The sequence below is a fragment of the Engraulis encrasicolus genome, chromosome 14 (assembly GCF_034702125.1).
Source record: "Engraulis encrasicolus isolate BLACKSEA-1 chromosome 14, IST_EnEncr_1.0, whole genome shotgun sequence".
In the NCBI taxonomy this organism is placed as follows: domain Eukaryota; kingdom Metazoa; phylum Chordata; class Actinopteri; order Clupeiformes; family Engraulidae; genus Engraulis; species Engraulis encrasicolus.
In genome coordinates, this window is record NC_085870.1 from 45,984,605 (window position 1) to 46,004,604 (window position 20,000).

Consider the following 20,000-nt stretch of genomic DNA (forward strand, 5'->3'; position numbering starts at 1 on the left):
CTCCCTTGGTGAAGACTTGACATCCTGTTAGGCTGTATTGACTCTGGCACTGCTGTTTGACTGTTGTTGTCGTCCTGTAATAAGGGAATTGAGGAAAGGGGATTTTTTTGGTTATTCAATTTTTTTTAAAGCAAAACATATTTCAATTTTTGTTCTGTCAGTTTGTCCTCTTGGAGGCTCTACACATGTCAGGTCAGTTGCTTGTTGATTCAAAGCCTTCAAACGCAAACTGATCTGGCGTCAGTGAGGGTACAGACTGATGGATTCTGCAGTTGGCCCCTCACTGGTGGAGCACAGGTGTGTGTGTGTGTGTGTGTGTGTGTGGGGGGGGGGTTGTTTGTGTGTCTTAACATGTGTTCGTCTTACAGTCGGGGGTGTGTGTGTGTCTGTGCGTGTGTCTGTGTGTGTGCGTATGTGCGTGCATGCATGCATAGGCCCTACATGTGTGTTCCCTGGTGTCTGTGAGTGTATCTCCATGTGTGTGTCTTGCAGTACATGTAGTGTGTGTCTTACAGTAGTATGTGCATGTGTATAGGTGTGAGTCGGTGTACGCCAGTGTACATGTGTACGTGTGTGTGCGCCAGTGTGTGTGTGTGTGTGTATGGGTGTGTGTCGGTTGCGTACATGCCAGTGTACATAGTGTGTGTGTGTGTGTGGGTGTGTGGGTGCACATGCCAGGGTACAAAGTGTGCGTGCGTGCGTGCGTGCGTGCGTGCGTGCGTGTGTGTGTGTGTGTGTGTGTGTCGGTGTACATGCCAGGGTACATGTGTACGTGAGTGTGTGTGCCTCAGAGCAGTGCCCCATCTGAGGGGGGGGGGGGCTCAGCTGCTCAGTGTGTGAGCTCTACCCCCAACCAGAGACATCTGGCAGCCCGCTCACTACTCCCCCTCCTCACACAGAAGCAGCATCACACATGACATGCCATAGCTCTTGCTACATTCACATCCATCCTGGGTTTTTTGTAAACATGCACACACATCTGCCACATCAGTTCTTCCTCCATTCTTTTTTAATGTTTTATTTTGGGCTTTTGGGCTGTTATTGGAGACAGGATAGGGACAGAGGGACAGGAAACGAGTGGGGAGAGAAAGACAGGGAAGGACTGGCAAATGCCCCGGGCCGGAATCGAACGCCGGTCGCCGGCGTAGTAAGCGAGTGCCCTACCATTAGGCCACGGTAGGGCCAACTCGTCCTCCTTTCTTACAGCATAAACACATCGTCTTTATTGTACCAATTGTATGTTTGACTGAGCCTCATTAATTGAGATTTGTTCAGTTGCTGCTGTGTTCAGGCAGTTCCTTCCTATGTTTCGCTTTTGGCAAGGGTAGCGTGCTGTTGGCATGAGGTCACTCTGTGTGTGTGTGTGTGTGTGTGTGTGCGTGTGTGCGTGTGTGTGTGCGTGCGTGTGTGTGTGTGTGTGTGTGTGTGTGTGTGTGTGTGTGTGTGTGTGTGTGTGTGTGTGTGTGTGCGTGTGTGTGTTTGAGTGGCATGTTGCTTGGGTAGCTGTCCGTCTTGGCCAGTAGGTAGGCAGTTGGCCTTTGACCTTTTATATTGTACAGCCAGGCTGCTCTGATGCCGCTGCGTCCTACTCCATCACTTGTCCCACAACAACCCCTACTCCTCTCTCTCTCCTCTCTCTCTCTCTCTCTCTCTCTCTCTCTCTCTCTCTCTCTCTCTCTCTCTCTCTCTCTCTCTCTCTCTCTCTCTCTCTCTCTCTCACACACACACTCACTCCCCACCTCTCTCTGTCTGTCTGTCTGTCCATCTCTCCCTCTCTCTCTCTCCCTCTCTCCCTCTCCCCCCTGCTCTCTCTCTCTCCCCCCTGCTCTCTCTCTCTCTCTCTCTCTCTCTCTCTCTCTCCCCTCCTGTGGTACAGTAGGTTGGCTGGTTGCCCTGTCTTCTGTAATCTCCCCCATCCATAATGGATGTCACAGGGAGCTTTCTTTCTCGCCTTGCTGCCGACTCCCTGTGGCTGTTTGCTTATGCTTATGCTCCATCAGCCACCTACCCCGATCATCACCCCATCCCCCCACGCACTGTACTAGGACATCCTCCATTCAGATTTTACACATGGATGGCAAGTGAACTACTGTACAAAGTGCACATGTAGTGTAGTGAGCACATCACAGGCCTCATGTTCTCTCCTCTCTCTCTCTCTCTCTGTTGCTGTTGTTACTGTATGTGTCGATGTCTTGGTCTATTTCTCTCTCTTTTTTTCTCTCTCTGGGTTTCTTTGTGTCTCTGTATCTCTATCTCCATCTCTCTCTCTGTATCTGTCTCTCTCTCTCTCTGTCTCTCTGTCTCTCTGTCTCTCTCTCTCTCCCTCTCTCTCTCTCCCTCTCTCTCTCTCCCCCTCTCTCCCTCCCTGATGAGAGTAGTAGTTGTTCAGAGTCTCTCCTCACCTCCCCTATGAGGATTAGCTGCATCTGGTCCCGTTGGCAAGAAGAGAACAGACAGAGTCATAAACATTCCGAACAGTTCTGTGCAATCTTTTAGTCTGACGGGAGATAAATCTGGAAACAGAGGCGTGCAATACCCCCCCCCCCTTTATTATTGTCCCAGGAGCTTCATATAACTCATCTCGCATCCGGTAACCAAGTCCACCATTGGCCTCCTGAGTAATTACCAGGAGTAACGGCGGCACTAAGGTGCGTTGTACTTAAATGAAATGGTGCAGTCACTAGGTGGTTATATTTACATTAAATATGGTGCCGTCACTACACCATTATGTTTAAATGTAATGGTGCCAGCACTTGCTGTTTATGTTTGAATGAATCTGGCCCGTTAATATCCAATGAGTCAGTCTTCAAATGGACTAAATCAGCATCGAGTTTGTTTTCTCCTGCCCAGCTATTGGGGACTTTGTAGCTAATATGGTGAACTAATACTTTTCTTATTTTTAGATGCATCCTAGCATCTCTATGAGAGGCTATATCTGTCGGTCGGTCTGTCCGTCTGAAACGCATTCTTTAAATCAGCCAAAACATGATCTTCGCCGCCATTTTTCGCGTTACTCTCTTCATATTTGTGCTTTTGGACGCATCTTTGTCCGCCTGCCGGACTCGTTTAGCTGAAGAAAGAACTGCTAAAGGACATCTTTGAATGGATCTTGCTTTTTCTGCAGAGAACTGACTAAATGCACATTATGCCTCTGCAGGTGCTGTGCTATTTTGTAAAAACAATTAAATAAAAGACAGACCATGTCTGTCTGGTCTGCCATTTGACTTGCAAATCTCATTTTATTTCCAACAGGTCAATGGCTGAATTTGTTTTTATTTTTTGAGAAAGTTTAAAATGCTGCAGGCCTGCAGGCCAGCTGATTAACATATTGTCCCAGCAGATGGAGCATCCCCTGGAAGCCAGTCCCTCATTATCCAAAGACTGCAGTCGGAGCCCCATTCGGTATTGCTGCACTGCAATCCAGTTACTGCTACTGCCGCCTGAGCTATCCAGACTGTCTTGTCCCTTCCATATAGCTTATTAGACTGAGCATCTTTGGCTCTGAACAACATGACTTCTCATTCATACTGTGCACTGTGCATCTCCGTCCAACTCAAATTGGCTTAGCAATCAGTAGACAGAGACTCACTGTACGTGTGCGAGTGCAAGTGTGTGTGCTTGTGCGCGCACGTGTGCACATATATTTGCAGTTCCTCTCCCAAACCTACCCACAATCCTTCATCTCTCTATCTATCCCCACAGAGTTGATAGTCAGTGATGTGTGTTTATGCCGATGTTTGTGTTCATCTGTGTGTGTTTATTGGTTTGTATTCTTATGGACTCTTGCTCTTATTTTCCACATCCTACAGGCTACTGTAGTGATGAGGTTGAATGTGGCAGTAAATGTTTTTATGTTTATTTTTTATGTTTTTATGTCATGTTTATGTTATGTCTTTGTTGTGGTCAGTGCAGTCATGGCGGCATGGTTCAGTCAGAGCAAAGGGTCCATTGCTTTATGTTGTTTGTGTGAGTCCCAGTGCGCTTCATACTGCCTGATTTAAGTAGACATGTTTTGACTTAAGGGGGGGTTGGGGGAGGGAGGGGGGTCCTGTTAGCGTAACGCAGGCCAGAGCACACTGCAAGAAGAGACGAGGCTATCGCCTGCCCATCCGGCCTCTCTGGGGGATTCGCACGCAACGTTATCTCAGCCGAGCCATTTGACCTCTAAAAGGGAGTAGCGCTACTTACTTATGTAACGTCGTCTCGGTTTGATGTTGATGCTTCTTCTTGCCGGCGGAAGTATTGGGTGTCCACTTCAAAGTGTAAACACCTGTTTGCTGTCATCGTTTAGTTGCTTGTTTGTCGGTTTGCCACCAGTGTAACACCTGTTCTGCTTTGTTTCTTCTGACCTGTTGATTTGAAACTCATAGTACAACGGTTATGGGGGGGTTTGTGGCGCACTGCACAAAGACACCACATACCGGACAGCATACCGCATGCCGCATGCAAAAGTGAACAAAAAACACCTCCATCATACATGGCATCACATCATACATATATCATCCTTATTGTCAGGTTTGTTTCCAATTTCCCTTCAAAGTGTTAACACCTGTTTGTTGTCATTGTGTTTGTCAGTTTGCCAACAGCATAACACCTGTTCCATTTTATTTCTCCTAACCTGGTCATGCGAAATCACCGGGTCATAGTGTCACCGTTACACGAAATCATTGTCTGTTTGTCATGTTAGTTGCTGGTGTCCCCTTCAAAGTGTTAACAGCTGCTTGTTGGTGTTTTTGTTTGTATGCAGGTTTGCCACCAGGGAGCCTAACGGCCTGCTGCTGTACAATGGCCGCTTCAACGAGAAGCATGACTTCATCGCCCTGGAGATCATCAACCAGCAGATCCAGCTCACCTTCTCCGCAGGTGTGTGTGTGTGGCGTGCGTGCGTGCGTGCGTGCGTGCGTGCGTGCGTGCGCGTGTGTGTGTGTGTGTCTGTGTCTGTTTGTGTGTGGGGGGTGTGTGTTTTGTTTGTGTGTGTGTTTTGTGTGTGCGTGTGTGCATGTGTTTTGTTTGGTGGGGGACTGACTGTGTACTTGGGGAGTGGGGAAGTTGTGTATGTGAGTGTTTTGGGTGGGGGAAGTGTGTGTACCTAGTGATGTGTGTGTCAGTATGTGTGCTTAGGTGTGTGTATGTTAGGTGTGGTGGGGGAAGGGGCAGGGGCGGGGGTGTATTCTGCATGGCAGTATCCCGTCTCGTGAAATGCTCCAAGGAGTAGACTGGGGTCGGTAGTGTAAGGTGTCGGGTTCAGGACTCTCTGTATTTTCTTTTAAAGATGCTCATTGATGCCGGTTCCCCTTTAGTTCACTTCTCGTTTTACCAGCGGCACAATGGCCTCCGTCCATCAATCATGCCGGCTGCGTTTGGACTGGAGCCCTTTTTCTTTAACCGGCATGGCTCGCCCTAGATCCTACACCAGTGGTTCTCAACCTTTTTTGAACAAACACCCCCTGGAACTCATCATAAGCCTCCCAACTCCCCCTTGACCTCCTCATAAGCCACCCAACGCCCCCTTAAGTATTAAAAATATCAAATGGACTAATGCTCCCCATGGAAACTAATACCCGCCCCGACTCAGTTGTATCCTTGTCAACACCCCCCCAGGTCTCCTCAACGCCTCCTAGGGGGCTGTACCACCCCCGTTGAGAAACACTATCCTACACATAGGCTTCGTTTTCAGCTTAAATGCCCTCGGGGGTCTGGCGAAGGGAGACCTTATTTAAACTCTCTCAAGGAGGAAACATAAGCTGCGGAAAGGAGTCTGACCTCTGACTGGTGAACTTTGCCCCCCACAGGCGAGAGCAAGACCACGGTTTCTCCTTACATCCAGGGCGGCGTCAGCGACGGACAGTGGCACGTCATCCAGGTGCATTACTACAACAAGGTAAGACGTCACTACGGTTACCACACACACACACACACACACACACACACACACACACACACACACGCACACACACACACACACACACACACACACACACACACACGATCTAGGTGCACTATTACAACAAGCAGAGACTCAGGTGACGTCACCATGGTAACTGCAAAAACACACACACACACACACACACTCAAATGCACACATGCATACAATGAAGTACACGCACACACACTGTATATGCATACAATGGTACACACAGACACACACACACTCTCTCTCTCTCTCTCTCTCTCTCTCTCTCTCTCTCTCTCTCTCTCTCTCTCTCTCTCTCTCTCTCTCTCTCTCTCTCTCTCTCTCTCTCTCTCTCTCTCTCTCTCTCTCTCTCTCTGTTGACATGGTGACTCTAAGCCTGTCACACAGGGAAAATACCTGCCACAAATCTGCCACGCATGCCGCAAAACACTCTTCATGACCCCCTGAATTTTTTCACTCTTGGAAAAAAATGTGCCGTTGCCCATCCGTATTTTTTACATTGAATTTAAATGAGACATCATCCATCCTTCCCCCAGAGTTCCTGAAGAAAATAGAATTTAATTCTAATTCTAATTTAATCTAAATGAATGTACACCTTCCCTAATGGATGGAGATTTTAACCCTTTGTAAGGCGAGTGACTATATTTGATCACTTCACCACCTCTAACAAATGTCCCAGCCATGCCTCTCTACAAGGGTGCACAACCAAGTGTTATGTCATATTAATCAGGAGAGATCAGGCTTTCACACAGATGGTGACATCAACGATGTCAACGATGTCAACCAATCAGCAGTGGCCTGGAGCCTGTCAAACTGTGAAAGACTGAATTTTAAAATATTTCGTTTTGCCCTATCTCCTGTAGTTAAAGTTGCCTTCTGTCAGGTGGGTGTTGAGTAACTCTTGTTTCCCCCACTACTCGCCTGCCGGTGCTTCACGGCCATCTGCGAATGCTGACAGGGTGTCAGGTGTGTGTGTGTGTGTGTATGTGCCTATGTACGTGTGTGTTTGTGTGTATTGTGTGTGTGTGTGTGTGTGTGTGTGTGTGCGCATACATGTGTGTGTGTGTAGTGTGTGTAGTGTGTGTAGTGTGTGTGTGTGTGTGTGTGTGTGTGTGTGTCTGTGTCTGTGTCTGTGTCTGTGTGTGTGTGTGTGTGTGTGTGTGTCTGTTGCCATACTGCACTGTACCTGACATAAGCAGTTCTGATGAGGACGGGGGGCAGGTGGAGTGTACTGTCTGCAGCCCTTTGTGGGGTAGAGTGGTATGGAGAGAGGGTGGTGAAGGGGGCGAGGGGTCGCTAATCGAGGTCTTTAGGGACTGACTGCATGGGTGCACACTGGTCTGTGTAGCCATGCATCTCTCTCTCTCTCTCTCTCTCTCTCTCTCTCTCTCTCTCTCTCTCTCTCTCTCTCTCTCTCTCTCTCTCTCTCTCTCTCGTTCTCTCTCTCTCTGTTCCTCCTTTTATCTATGCATTTATCCATTTTTCTCTATCTCTTCTCTATCTTTATCTCTATCTCAGTCAACCCCCCACCCCCCCTCCGCTGTGTCACTCCTGGCAGCCTACAGCGAAGGGATGGCAAGGCTGGGCTTATGTCCAGACTTGAGAGGAATGCAATGAACAGGGGAAGGGGGAGAGAAGAGGAGAGAGAGTGAGTGAGATGGAGAAAGATAGAGTGTGATTCTGGGGAACTGGACACTTTCCCAGCAAGACGAAACTGTGTGATTCAAGCAAAAGTTGGATTGGCCACTTTACCGAGGTGTCTTTTTTCTCCTCCTTCTTTCCCCAGAGGTCAAAGTCTGTTTTTATTTTTCTATCTATCAGTCAGGACTGAAGAGTTACATCAACAAGTTCCCAACTCCTCCAACCACACATACCCGGCCCCCTTCCCCCCAGGCCTCTTCCCCAAACAGCGTCCCTCCTAGTCCAGGCATTTTCCCACCCCTCCCTGCTACCCCTCCGTCCCTCCAACTCTCAGTCAGGATGTGACATTTTTGGGCTATTCACAGGAAGTCACTTTGCATCATAAAGCTGTTGCCGGGCAACCCTCCCGGAGTGTGAATATTCTAGTCTGCGGTTGTGATAACATAGCCATGACAGATTCCACAGCCTATGCAACTTTAGGTTTGTGTGTGTATGTATGTGTGTGTGTGTGTGTGGGTATGTGGGTGGGTTGATGAGGGGGAAGGAGCTAGGAAAGCGAGTGGGTGGGCAGAGACAGAAGACAGAAACCTTTTTAGCGCCTTTCAGAGAAAAAAGCTGCAAGCGGCTTGCTTGTCAATCATGTGACTTGACATGGGTGATCAAAAGTCACCAGCAGTTCCCCCTGTGACATGTCGTGGCCCGGGCTACAAGTTCATTTGTGCCTTTTAACCGCTAATTACAGATGCCCTGAATGTCGGCCAGAGAAAAAAGAATGCAATTACCCCTCCAGACTTCTGTTAATTAAGTGGAGCCTGCGAGATGACCCAGGGGGCTAGACACAGGGCCTCCAGAGGGGGGTGGTGGCAGGTCTGCTGATGACTTTGTCTGTCTGTTGGGGGGGAAAAAAGACATAGAACTGGACAACTGCAAGTTAAGAGAAGAACAGTACGCTAATCACCACCCCTGCCCCTCTACCCCTTGCTTTTGGACCCTACACACGCACAAGGCCCTCAAAGTTGAGATCTCATTGGTCCAGCCCCTCCCTGCAATGCCAGCAAAACATTTATTGAATAAGCTCCACCTCTTTACCCTAAATCGGTCCCATGATGCCTTGTAGTGGTGGCAGTGTAGCCGCGTCCAGTTGGCCCTAACAGCAGGGAAGGCATCGGAAGATGGGTGAAATTGAAAAGTCTGTCTCTCTCTCTCTCTCTCTCTCTCTCTCTCTCTCTCTCTCTCTCTCTCTCTCTCTCTCTCTCTCTCTGTCTCTCTCTCTGTCTCTGGTGTGGAGCGGGAGCGAGGGGAGTCGGTGTGGAGAATGGCAATGACCGTGCTGCTTTGTTGCGGGGCGCCGGGGCCCTGAAAGCCCTCAGCCCTTGGGGTGGTGGCCCCTCTCTCGCTCTGTTCACAGAACTGAACAGGAGCAGAATAGAAGAAGAAGAATGAAATGAAATGAAAAGGAGTGGTGAGAAGAAATGAAAGGGAGTGAGCTTGGGGAGGCAGGAGAAAAGACAGAAGCAAAGATGGACGGACGAACGGATGGACAGACCGATGTGAGGAAAGAACGAGAAGAGGAAGGGTGGCGGCAAAGTGGCATGATGGGGCGGGGGGCATTTAGCCAAAAGACAGCGCTCGCTGTTGGAGCTAACCCTGTCTCTCACTTGCCCATGGAGGCCTGTCCATCCATCACCAATGCTGTACAACATTCCCTCCATCCATTCATCCCAGAATTGTTTCCCGCCTGCCGAAGGGTCAACGCTAACTTTGCTATCACCACAGAAGGGGTCACAGCACGCCGGGAAAACTCCAACTCCCATGATCCTTCCTGGTCAGCCTTGTTTGATGAAGCTTTTACAGGGGTGGTCGAGGTTGGAGGGTGGTAATGTTTGATGGGGGCATGTTTGTAGTCCTGACTGAGCAAATATGTGCTCTCCAATCAGCGCTGACAGCGTTGTAGGGGTTTTGTGTGCGGCCGAGACGGTGCGTCTGGCAGGCATTAGCCACGGGTCAGCGCCAGTCAGTCAACAGCCGCGACGGACGGATAGACGAACGGATGGATGGACAGACAAACAGATGGAGAGAGGGAGAGAGGGAGAGAGAGAGAGAGAGAGAGAGAGAGAGAGAGAGAGAGAGAGAGACAGAGAGAGAGTTGGGTGGAGGGAGGGGGGAGGTGTCGGAGGCACACATGGGAGGTCCCACCTAGTAGCACCAGCTGGAAGGCTCTGGATAGCTCTGGCCATCGCTCAGCCGTGCCAAACACCAACACCAAGGTCACAGACACAGCAACCAAACACGCCGGGCCGGGCCAGGAGCCATTCCACACCATTCCAAACCTTTCAGCTTCAAGAGGCTTAGTTTTGGGGACCGTGGAAATGAGTGTGTCCATGGAGATCTTTGGTCTTGGGGGTTTAGGGGTTGGGGAGGGAAGTGTTTAGGCGAATAGAGTTGGATTGGAGTTCAGAGTTTTGGAAAGTTTGTGTGTCTGTGTGATATCTCAGAATTCCGTGAAATGAACACTGACCATTGTGACACAGAAACAGTGGCAGTTTCACAGATTTTGCCAAAATTCTGTGATGAGGTGACTGATGTGCTTTCCTTGATGGGCCCATAGACCTGCTTTCTCTAAATTCCCACAGTGTTATGTTCCCACAGTCTTATGTTCCAACTTCGGTTCTTTCAGAATTTTTTGTAATTTTTTCCAAAAATTTTTCTCAAAATTATTTCTTACTGACAGGTCAGGATTGGGATAGTTTTGGTCTGGGCAGTGGGCACAGCTCATACTTTTTGTTTAGTATACGAATTTGGTAGCCTATCAACCAAGTAGAAAAGGTATTTCTCAAAAACATTTCTTTACGGACAGGCTAGGGTTAGGTGGGTGGGTAGGATTGGATTGGAAGTGAATGGGGTTGGGTTGGGTGTGGATTGAGGTTGTGGGGTGACGGTGATCTGTGGGTGGTGGGTGGATATCGGAAGGTCATTATAGACCATTTTGGAACAGGGAGGATGTTGTTGTTTTTGTTGTGTTCCATCTTGTTTTGCATCACAAGGAACGCTTCCTTGCAGACTTTTTCAGTTTGCTCGTTGGCAACGAGGACGTCAGCGCGGATCCCTGCCATCTTCGACTGTCTAATTGACGTTTGAATGAGATCAGATTAGTCACAGATCAGTGTAAAATGATCTATTAGTTCTACTGCGTTTGGGCGTCAATTAAAAGACATTGGAGCAACTACAAATGAATACTTGAGGTACATAATCTCGGCATCCTCTCAGACAGAATCAGGTCACCACGGCGATCCTCTGCCTTTTGTCAGGTGTTGGGCTCTTGAGGTTAGAGATGCACTTCTAGCGGGGTGGAACTGTTAAAAGGGCTGTGAAGAGGAAGTTGCCTCCTCCTGGAATATTCCCAAGCAGTCACAAGGCCTCTCATCCCCTGTATCAGGGCCGCTGACAGCTTTGGCCAGGCACAGGACAAAGTCATCTGAAAGGGCCCCCCAATCCAATAGATACAATGTAATGAGGACCCAATTCTGGGCCCTCTCTATCCCCGGGCCTGGGACAACTGTCCCCTTTTTCCCCCCCTGTTGGCACCCCTGCCTTTATGGATGTGCGTGCCTGTGGTGTGTGTGTGGATGTAGGAGTGGGGGTGTATGAGTGTGTGTGTTTTTGTGCATTTGTGTATTTTATGACGGTTCTCGATAACGGTAACATTATGTGCGTAGCATGTGATATGTTGTGATGTAATGCGTGGATAATCACATTTTTAGTAATGTGTTAATGTGATCCGCAAGATTGGATCATATCTTGTTTGTCTCTTCCTGTCTCTTGCAATTCTTGCCAACTTCTTGCCACACTTTAACCCTGCAGATACGTAACTGCTGTGCAGGAGTTCAAAGACATCCAACAACTTTTCTCAGACTTTATATGTCTGGAGTTGAGCAGCGACTGTATATCTCTGGTGAGAAAATCACAGCCTCAATCTCAGTTGCAGCCATATCCCAATGTTCTCCTCGTAGGAACAGTGTGAGAAAGTAAGTTGGTGTGAGAAATGTTTGTAGTCTCGGTTGTAGAGATGGAGGCCATCTGGGAAGGAAGGTTTGAAGGAGGTTTAAGTGGTGACTGCCTGGCACAGCGGTGATAAGACGCACACAAAAGGCTCCAACCAGTGGCGGAGCAAATGCACACAGGGCCCCAGGGCAAAACACTGACAAGGCCCCCCCATACAAGGCCTGGCAGGGTCGTAATAGGCCCTCATCACCAATACAGGAGGGCCCTGGGCCCAGGGGCAAATGCCCTGCTTTCCCTGCCTATAGCTCCATCCCTGGCTCCAACCCGCTGCTATTAGCTGCATACAGCATGTCCCTCGTCCCTCCCGAGGACACACCTGGTTTTGCACTTGCTTGTGACTTGTTAGGCTTTGTGAACGTCTGAGGGGGATGCTGACGCTGTTTGCATTCTTGTGTTTGGATTAGTGTGTGTGTGTGTGTGTGTGTGTGCGCGTGTGTGCGAAGCACCACGACGCACTAGTATGCATTCACAGACATTTTCTCTTTGTGTCTGAGTGCAAGTGAGACTTGCTGGACTCTCCTTGACTGCTCCTTGGTTGTGCTGACTCAAGTCTTTAGCCTCTGGTAGTGGGGGTAGTGGCGTCAGGGGTGGTTCTGTTAGTGTTGTTAGTGGTGGTGGTGGTAGTCTATGGCTCCCTCCCTCTCACTGACTACAGGGTTTGTGTGTGTGTGTGTGTGTATGTGCGTGTGCGTGTGCGTGCGTGCGTGTGTGTGTGTGGTAGGTGAATGTACAATGCAATACAATACAACATGTATTTACATAGCGCAGTATCACAGCTATTAAGTTGACTCAAAGCACTTTCAACCTATCACACATACACATTCCCACAATCACACACCAGCTCTGGAGGGTGTATGTAGTGTTTTGGGGGGTGGAGCGAGAGGCTGGAAAAGCCACTGGTGGTGCTGTCTGTGCTGTTTGTGGTGAGCTGTAGTTAGTGGTGGTTTATGGCTGACTCTCTCCAACCGCAGGGTTTTTGCATGGGGGGGATGGGGGGGGGAGATGACCCAGTGTGCTTGGGTGCTGGAGGAGGAGAGATAGCCCTGGCTGGAAAAGTGTTAGTGGTGATGGTGGGTTTGTCGACCACAGCGTTTGTGCATGGTGGGTGGGGGGGAGATGACCCAGTGTGCTTGGGTGCTGGAGGAGGAGAGATAGCCCAAAGTGTTAGTGGTGGTGGTGGGTTTGTAGACCGCAGGGTGTTGGGGAGTGTTGGAGGGGGAGACGGCTCAGTGTGCTTGGGGGGTTGTATGGGTAGAGAGAGCGAGAGATGGCCCAGGCTGAGAAAGGGTCGTGACCTTTATTGACGGAGTCATTATTCCCTCTCCTGCTCCCGCACCCTCTCCCCTCCATTGATTCCGCTGGCAGTGAAAGGAGCCCTTTGTGCAGCCAGAGATATTCACTTGTCTTGGGGAAGGATGGATAAATGGACGCTCTGTTGCTCTGAGCTTTTTTATCAACCTTTATACAACCTTTATGCATTTGTTGACATTTGTGTTCTTTTCTCGTTGGGTGTTAAGGAAACGTTTTTGTGAAATAGTCAAAATCAGAGTTGGAATTATCCGACAAATAATTCGTTTCATGCAACATTGTGAGTTGCTCTGCTTATTTGTGAGGGGCTAAATGGATGCTCTGTTGCTCTGAACTTTTAGCAGCCTTGATGCAACCTTCCTACATTTTGTACACATTGTGTTTGCTTTGTTATGTGTTAAGGGAGAAAATACATTCACTTCATCAAATACTAATTAAAAAAATATATCCAACACTGCTTTTCGTGCAAGTTGCTCATTGCATGTGCTTGCGCTGAACAAGAACAGACTCTTCTCCCTGGACAAAAATACTTTGCTGGCTCCAGAGGACGTTTAGAAAGGTCATTTAATAATGAGGAGAGCAGGGAATTGTGGGAGCTCGCCTGCCTATATGATGACTTCAGCATCATCATCGCATAAGCAGCTTACACACACTTCTCCAAATATACTGCACAGCAGCGCCCTGTTTGAAATAGCCCCGTCGCACACTGATGGAAGACTCTACTCTGCGTCTGTGTACTGTCATTCAGGAGGTGACCCAGCCTCCAAGTAGCTTTGAAGTAAATTAATAAAAGTATTACATTGCTCGGAAAACATCCTTAACCGTTCCCTGGTTCCGTCTCTGGATATTTTTATCCACAGCCAAACAAAAGATGTATTTATAACCGCTAATCCAAAGCAATCGCAGACAGACTGAGGTCTGATGGTGGCTGAAAAAACTGGCCTCACATGATCACACTCATGGAGTCCAACAGCAGAGCCTAAATTTCACACTAGGGGGAATAATTTAGGACAAAGACGACCTGTTCCTCATTGTGACTTCACCTCTCTCTCTCTCTCTCTCTCTCTCTCTCTCTCTCTCTCTCTCTCTCTCTCTCTCTCTCTCTCTCTCTCTCTCTCTTAATGTATGACTTCACCTCTATCTCTCTCTACCCCCCTCCCTCTCTCTCTTTAACTATCTTTCTGTCCTTGCTGGTGCGTGTATGTGTGTATTGTACAAATAACACACACACACACACACACACACACACACACACACACACACACACACACACACACAGCTGGATTCTAAAGAGAAGTGATGGTATTCGTGTGGTAGTGTTTATATGTGTGTGCATGTATTGTAGGGTTATGGTTCATGCTGCAGGTATGGGGTATGGTATGGATGCCCCACTGTCTGTGTGGTGGTCAGTCTCATCCCAGTTTAACCTGCGTGGCCCCCGGCAGCTCTATTTCACTGCCGGGACTCCTGACTGTCGGAGCACAGGAGGGAGATTAGTGAGCGTGCCGAGGTACTCAGTGCATCTTCCAGTGTTGATTCAACTCCATGAGTGTTAAATTCTACTCCCTAAGTGTTAATTTCACACTGCAAAAACATACTGAGAGGCTGAGAGGAGCCTGTCGGAGGTAGCTGGATTAGAAGGTCACACAAGGAGCATCTGGCCCATTTAAGGTGCTGCAATAAATGCAGAACCAACTCTTTCTCTCTCTCTCTCTCTCTCTCTCTCTCTCTCTCTCTCTCTCTCTCTCTCTCTCTCTCTCTCTCTCTCTCTCTCTCTCTCTCTCTCTCTCTCTCTCTCTCTCAATTCAATTCAATTCAATTCAATTCAATTCATAGAAGCTTTATTAGCATGACAAAAATATTTTGTATTGCCAAAGCATTGGTTGAAGATACATTGGTAATGATATAATGAAATAAGTGTTAAAACAAACACACAAATGAATGCTTGCAATTGAATTGATAATATCAGCAAGAAAAGAAAGCAACATGTGTGACTGTGTGTGTGTGTGTGTGTGTGTGTGTGTGTGTGTGTGTGTGTGTGTGTGTGTGTGGGGGGGGGGGGGGGGGGTAGTGGCTTTTGTGGTGTCTATTCAATGTCCCTCTGTCTATGGCATGCACTGACATATTTGGCAGCAAGCGTTGCTGTCTGCCCTTGTTGTCCCTCTCTCTCTCTCTCTCTCTCTCTCTCTCTCTCTCTCTCTCTCTCTCTCTCTCTCTCTCCCCCCTCTCTCTCTCTCTCTCTCTCTCTCTCTCTCTCTCTCTCTCTCTCTCTCTCTCTCTCTCCCTCTCCCTGCCTCTCTCTTTCTCTATGCTCTATTGTGCACACATGTGTACAGCGTACACACACAAACGGAAACAAATCCAAGCACTCATTTACTCACTCACTCACTCACTCACTCACTCACTCACTCACTCACTCACTCACTCACTCACTCACTCACTCACTCACTCACTCACTCACTGACTCACTCACTCACTCACTCACTCACTCACTCACTCACTCACTCACTCACTCACTCACTCACTCACTCACTTTCTCTCTTCTTCTCTTCCTCTGCCTATCTTGCTAGTTTGCTCCATACATCCCTATCGATGTCTCTTGTGTTCTGTCTTAAATTCCACAGAGATGTCTTTCCATTTCTCTACCCCCTCCACCTAACCCCCCCCCCTCTCTCTCTCTCTCTCTCTCTCCCCCTCTCCCCCTCTCCCCCTCTCTCCTCATGTCTCTGGGTGTCATGAGTGAGTATATCTCTGGGGACTTGGCTGATGTGTCCTGGTGGCGCTGGGTGATCTGCTGCTTCTGATTGGTTGAGCTCCAGGCTATAACTCCTCATTTCCTAACCTGTCATGCTCCGTCCGTCTCTCACTCCCGCACGCATATATACACACACACTGTTGTACAGTACACTGTCATACTTACATGCATTCACATGTACACACACTGCGCATACACACACATGGAAATACTGTAGCAGGGAAGGCATCCATAAAGTAGGTGAGATTGAAAACTCTCTCGTACGCTCGTTCGTTCGTTCGCTCGCACGCACGCACGCACGCACACACACACACAGACACACACAGACACACAGACACACACACACACACACACGCACACACACACGCACTCCTCATCACTACCATCCATCTCCATCTCACACACATGCACGCACGCAGTCATGCACACACACTCAGTCAATAGGACAGGATTTAGAACTCTTCCAGCCATAATGATATTCTGTTCTTGGCATATACCTCTCTCTCCTACATGCCTGCTTGAGTACATAATCCCACACACTGCACACACACGCACACACACGCACACACGCACACACACACGCACACAGCCGATCAGGGCTTATGCAGTCTGGCGTGTTCTGCGCTGCTCAAATATTTTCACACATGAACTCCTGAACTCTTGTGATGTCTGTCACTTCCTATCTTTTTGTCTGTCTCTGTTTACACATGCACGCACGTACGCACGCACCACAGTCTCTTGCACACTCACAATCACACTCTTACTCACTCTTGTTAGGGTATCATCATCATTACACAAATACTCACGACCATGAATAAATATGTTGCTATTCACAGTTGTACACACACACACACACACACACACACACACACACACACACACACACACACACACACACACACGCACGCACGCACGCACACACACACACATACACACACTGACATGTTATTACACTGGTACTGTACACACCCACACACACTCCATTTGGCAGTGGGAGTCATGCCTGATGAGGGCTTTGACTGATCCAGAGTCAGTTGTGAGTACCGCGTGTCGCCTCACTGCCAGTGTGATGGCAGAGAGATGCAGGGACTGGAATAGAATATGGCTCTCAACAAGAGCGCACCGCTTCAAAACATCAACACTTAAAGCACTGACTGACTCACTGAGAGAATGATTTTATATTCATGATGATGTTGTTTTTCTTTCCCCCCCCCCCACTTTTGTTGCACTCTTCTCCCCACATATGCTCTCTGCCTTTCTTTCTTTACCTCCATTTGCTCTCTTTCTCTATGCATGCCTCCCTCGCTTCTCTCTCTCTCTGTCTCTATTCTCCTTGTGTGTTCGCCTCATCCCTCCCTCTGTCCTACTGTGCTTTTCTACTTCTCTATTCACTCTGACTCCCCCATCTCTCTCTCTCTCTCTCTCTCTACCCCCCCCTCTCTCTCTCGTTCTCATTCTCTGACTTTTTCTCCCTCATCCTCTCTCGTCTCTCCTTTTTCTCTCCTCTCCCCGTCTCATCTCTTTCTTTCTTCTCTTTCTTTCTCTCCCCTTTCTCTCTCTCTTTTCTTTCCTCTCTCGCTCTACTCTGTCTGTCTCTCCCCCCCCCTCCTCTCTCTTCTATCAGCCTATTCTGAACCAGGCTGGCCTCCCCCAGGGCCCATCGGACCAGAAGGTTGTCGTGGTGACCGTGGATAACTGTGACACATCTGTGGCACTGAGGTTCGGTCATGTGATTGGGAACTACTCCTGCTCAGCCCAAGGCAGCCAATCAGGATCCAAGAAGTAAGAAACTAGGAAGTGGAAGCTGTATTTTTTTTTCTTCTCTTGCCTGTTTTGGGTTTTGAGTTTTTTTGAGTGGAGGGAGCTGGGGTTTTTTGCATGAGAAGTGTAACAATAATGCAATTTCACATTTGCATATCAAGCCAAGCGAATCGTCTCTTTTTTCCCCCATACATTTTTCATTATTGAAGCTTGTGAAGCTTGGGGTTCTGACACTAACAAAGGGATGTGGTCGTCATTGGAATGATTTCATTTCAACAGAAACAATAGTTTCTACATAAGGCATTCAGTGTTTCCCATACATTGAGGAAACTATGGCGGCCCGCCATAGTTTAAATTTGGCCGCCATAGTTTACGAAAATGTAAAAAAAAAAAAAAAAAAAAAAAAAAAAAATTTTTTTTTTACTTTTTTTATTTTTTTTAACGATATCCGTTTTTGTTAAAAACGATTTGAATTACGATTTTGAATTTCCTTCGCATTTTCCTCCTGGAGTATACATCCTAGACTCTGTATTGGTTAGATAAGTAGTCCCACCGGTAACACAGAATGAGGGGAAAGCATTAGGAAGTGACTGTAAGGGTATTACAGTTGATTCATGTGTGCACACGTGTAACATCGGGTGAGTAACAGAACATGTGCGCAACGATGCGTTATGACACGCCGATATGCGAGGATCTTCGTCCAAATCGCTAGTCGCATGCATCATCGCTAACTGCGTTTACATCGCGTGCCGCGTGTAAGGGAAATGTTAGTTGTTGACATGTATGGAATTCACTTCAATTTGTGCTGTTTCTTGCTTCAGTTGTGGACAAAACGATTGGCCAAACTCACAATAGAAAGCCTTTGCTGTGCTACTGTCCCAGAGAGCTGAAAAAAAAAACCTTCATAGAAGAAGTCACACTTAACAGGGGTGTTAACCAATCCAGTGAGTTCTCTCATTGCTCTCTCTCTCTCTCTCTCTCTCTCTCTCTCTCTCTCTCTCTCTCTCTCTCTCTCTCTCTCTCTCTCTCTCATAGTAGCCTACTATTTACCCATAACAAATGGTGAATTTCTGAGCCCTTTTTAATTTGTAGCCTATACCACTGAAGGCATGCAATGCTTCATCATATTTTAGAAATAGGGCCTATGTGCCTTTTATATACCAAATGTTTATCATTTTGAAATTGTTTCAGTTATTTATGACTTGTGTATGACTGAAATTATCTCTGCATACCATCAGTGCTGCATTGCTTTGTAAAGATAGGCTATTCAACACACTTTAAAAACACACTGAAAAGATACGGCCATAGTAGCCTACTGAAAACATTTTGTTCATAATAATGGTGATTAATAAATGGTGGTCTTAAATTTTCATACTGACATCCTTGAATTTGACTTGGTAGATCACGGCAGACCATCAACTTCAAAAGTAGATCTTGGTTAAAAAAAGGTTGGGCACCCCTGCTATAGAGAGAACCACAAGTGCTTGAAAGACGGGGATCAAAAGCCTAGTCAAGTTGTTGTAGTTTACTTGGGTTTGGGAGCAATATAAAAAACCTTCAGAGAAGGGACAGTTGGGATGAGTTTACTAACACTCCCTAGGCTTTGTTTTACAGTTGTAATGAGTTTGGTGACAGACCTTCATTGACACAGCAGAGGAGACATCGGGCTGCATATAGAAATTAATGTGTAATGAATGTGAATATAGACATAATGTGTAATATGTTGTTCAGCCCTTTTAATGGGAGGAATTTGGAAAAAACTGGCCCTGTGACCAGCACCCCTCATGTAGAATGTGTACACCTACAGATATGTGTGGGGGAAAAGGCATAGCCTACCCTCTAAGACCCTTTTTGTCTATGCGTTAACAATTTCACAGTGCTCTTAAATTCTTATCTCTGCTCCTATTTTGTTTTATTATTGTTTCCCAGACCCCTGCATGAGGGACGAATGAAACTTTGTTGTAAACAGAAATTATTCACTGGACTGCATTTTTTGACAATGACAATGTACTACTATTATACAAGTCATGGGTAAAATCTTATGTAGCCTTATTTCTCAAAATATAAATGGCTGAAATATAGGCTCAGGCCTACAGTTTCTCCATGCGCCAATGTCATACTGTAGTCATTGTTTTGCCATTTTGCATTTACGCTGCAAGAATACCCCCCCCCCCCCAAAAAAAAGGCCCGTGTCAGAAGACCCCCCCCGCCGGACAAAATAAACCCCGGCTGCCCCCATAGTTTCCAAAATTTCTGTGGGAAACACTGGGCATTTCTTCATTGACACAAATACTAATTAAAATAGTATGGTCATCACAAAAATGCTTCTAGTTCTAGTGTGTGTGTGCGTGTGTGCGTGTGTGCGTGTGTGCGTGTATGTGCGTGTATGTGCGTATGTGTGCGTGTGTGCGTGCGTGCGTATTCATGTGTGTGTGTGTATCCGTGTGTGTGTGTATCCATGTGTTGCATGTATTTGTGTGGGTGTGTGCCCTTGTTCAATGGTTTGCTTCTGTGTGTGTGTGCAGATCTCTAGACCTGACAGGTCCCCTGCTCCTGGGT

The 20,000-nt window shown here is 47.6% G+C and overlaps 1 protein-coding gene across 1 annotated transcript in view; it reads left to right on the top strand.

Moving 5' to 3' along the window:
- celsr2 (cadherin, EGF LAG seven-pass G-type receptor 2) overlaps nucleotides 1–20,000 on the top strand; it is a 137,342-nt gene that overhangs the window by 78,104 nt on the left and 39,238 nt on the right. Inside the window, exons 5-8 of the mRNA XM_063215926.1 lie at nucleotides 4,748–4,863; nucleotides 5,793–5,881; nucleotides 17,305–17,462; nucleotides 19,967–20,000. The exon at nucleotides 19,967–20,000 is cut by the window's right edge and continues 130 nt beyond it. Of these exons, the coding sequence (XP_063071996.1) occupies nucleotides 4,748–4,863; nucleotides 5,793–5,881; nucleotides 17,305–17,462; nucleotides 19,967–20,000 (397 nt within the window). The remainder of the gene's footprint in view (nucleotides 1–4,747; nucleotides 4,864–5,792; nucleotides 5,882–17,304; nucleotides 17,463–19,966) is intronic.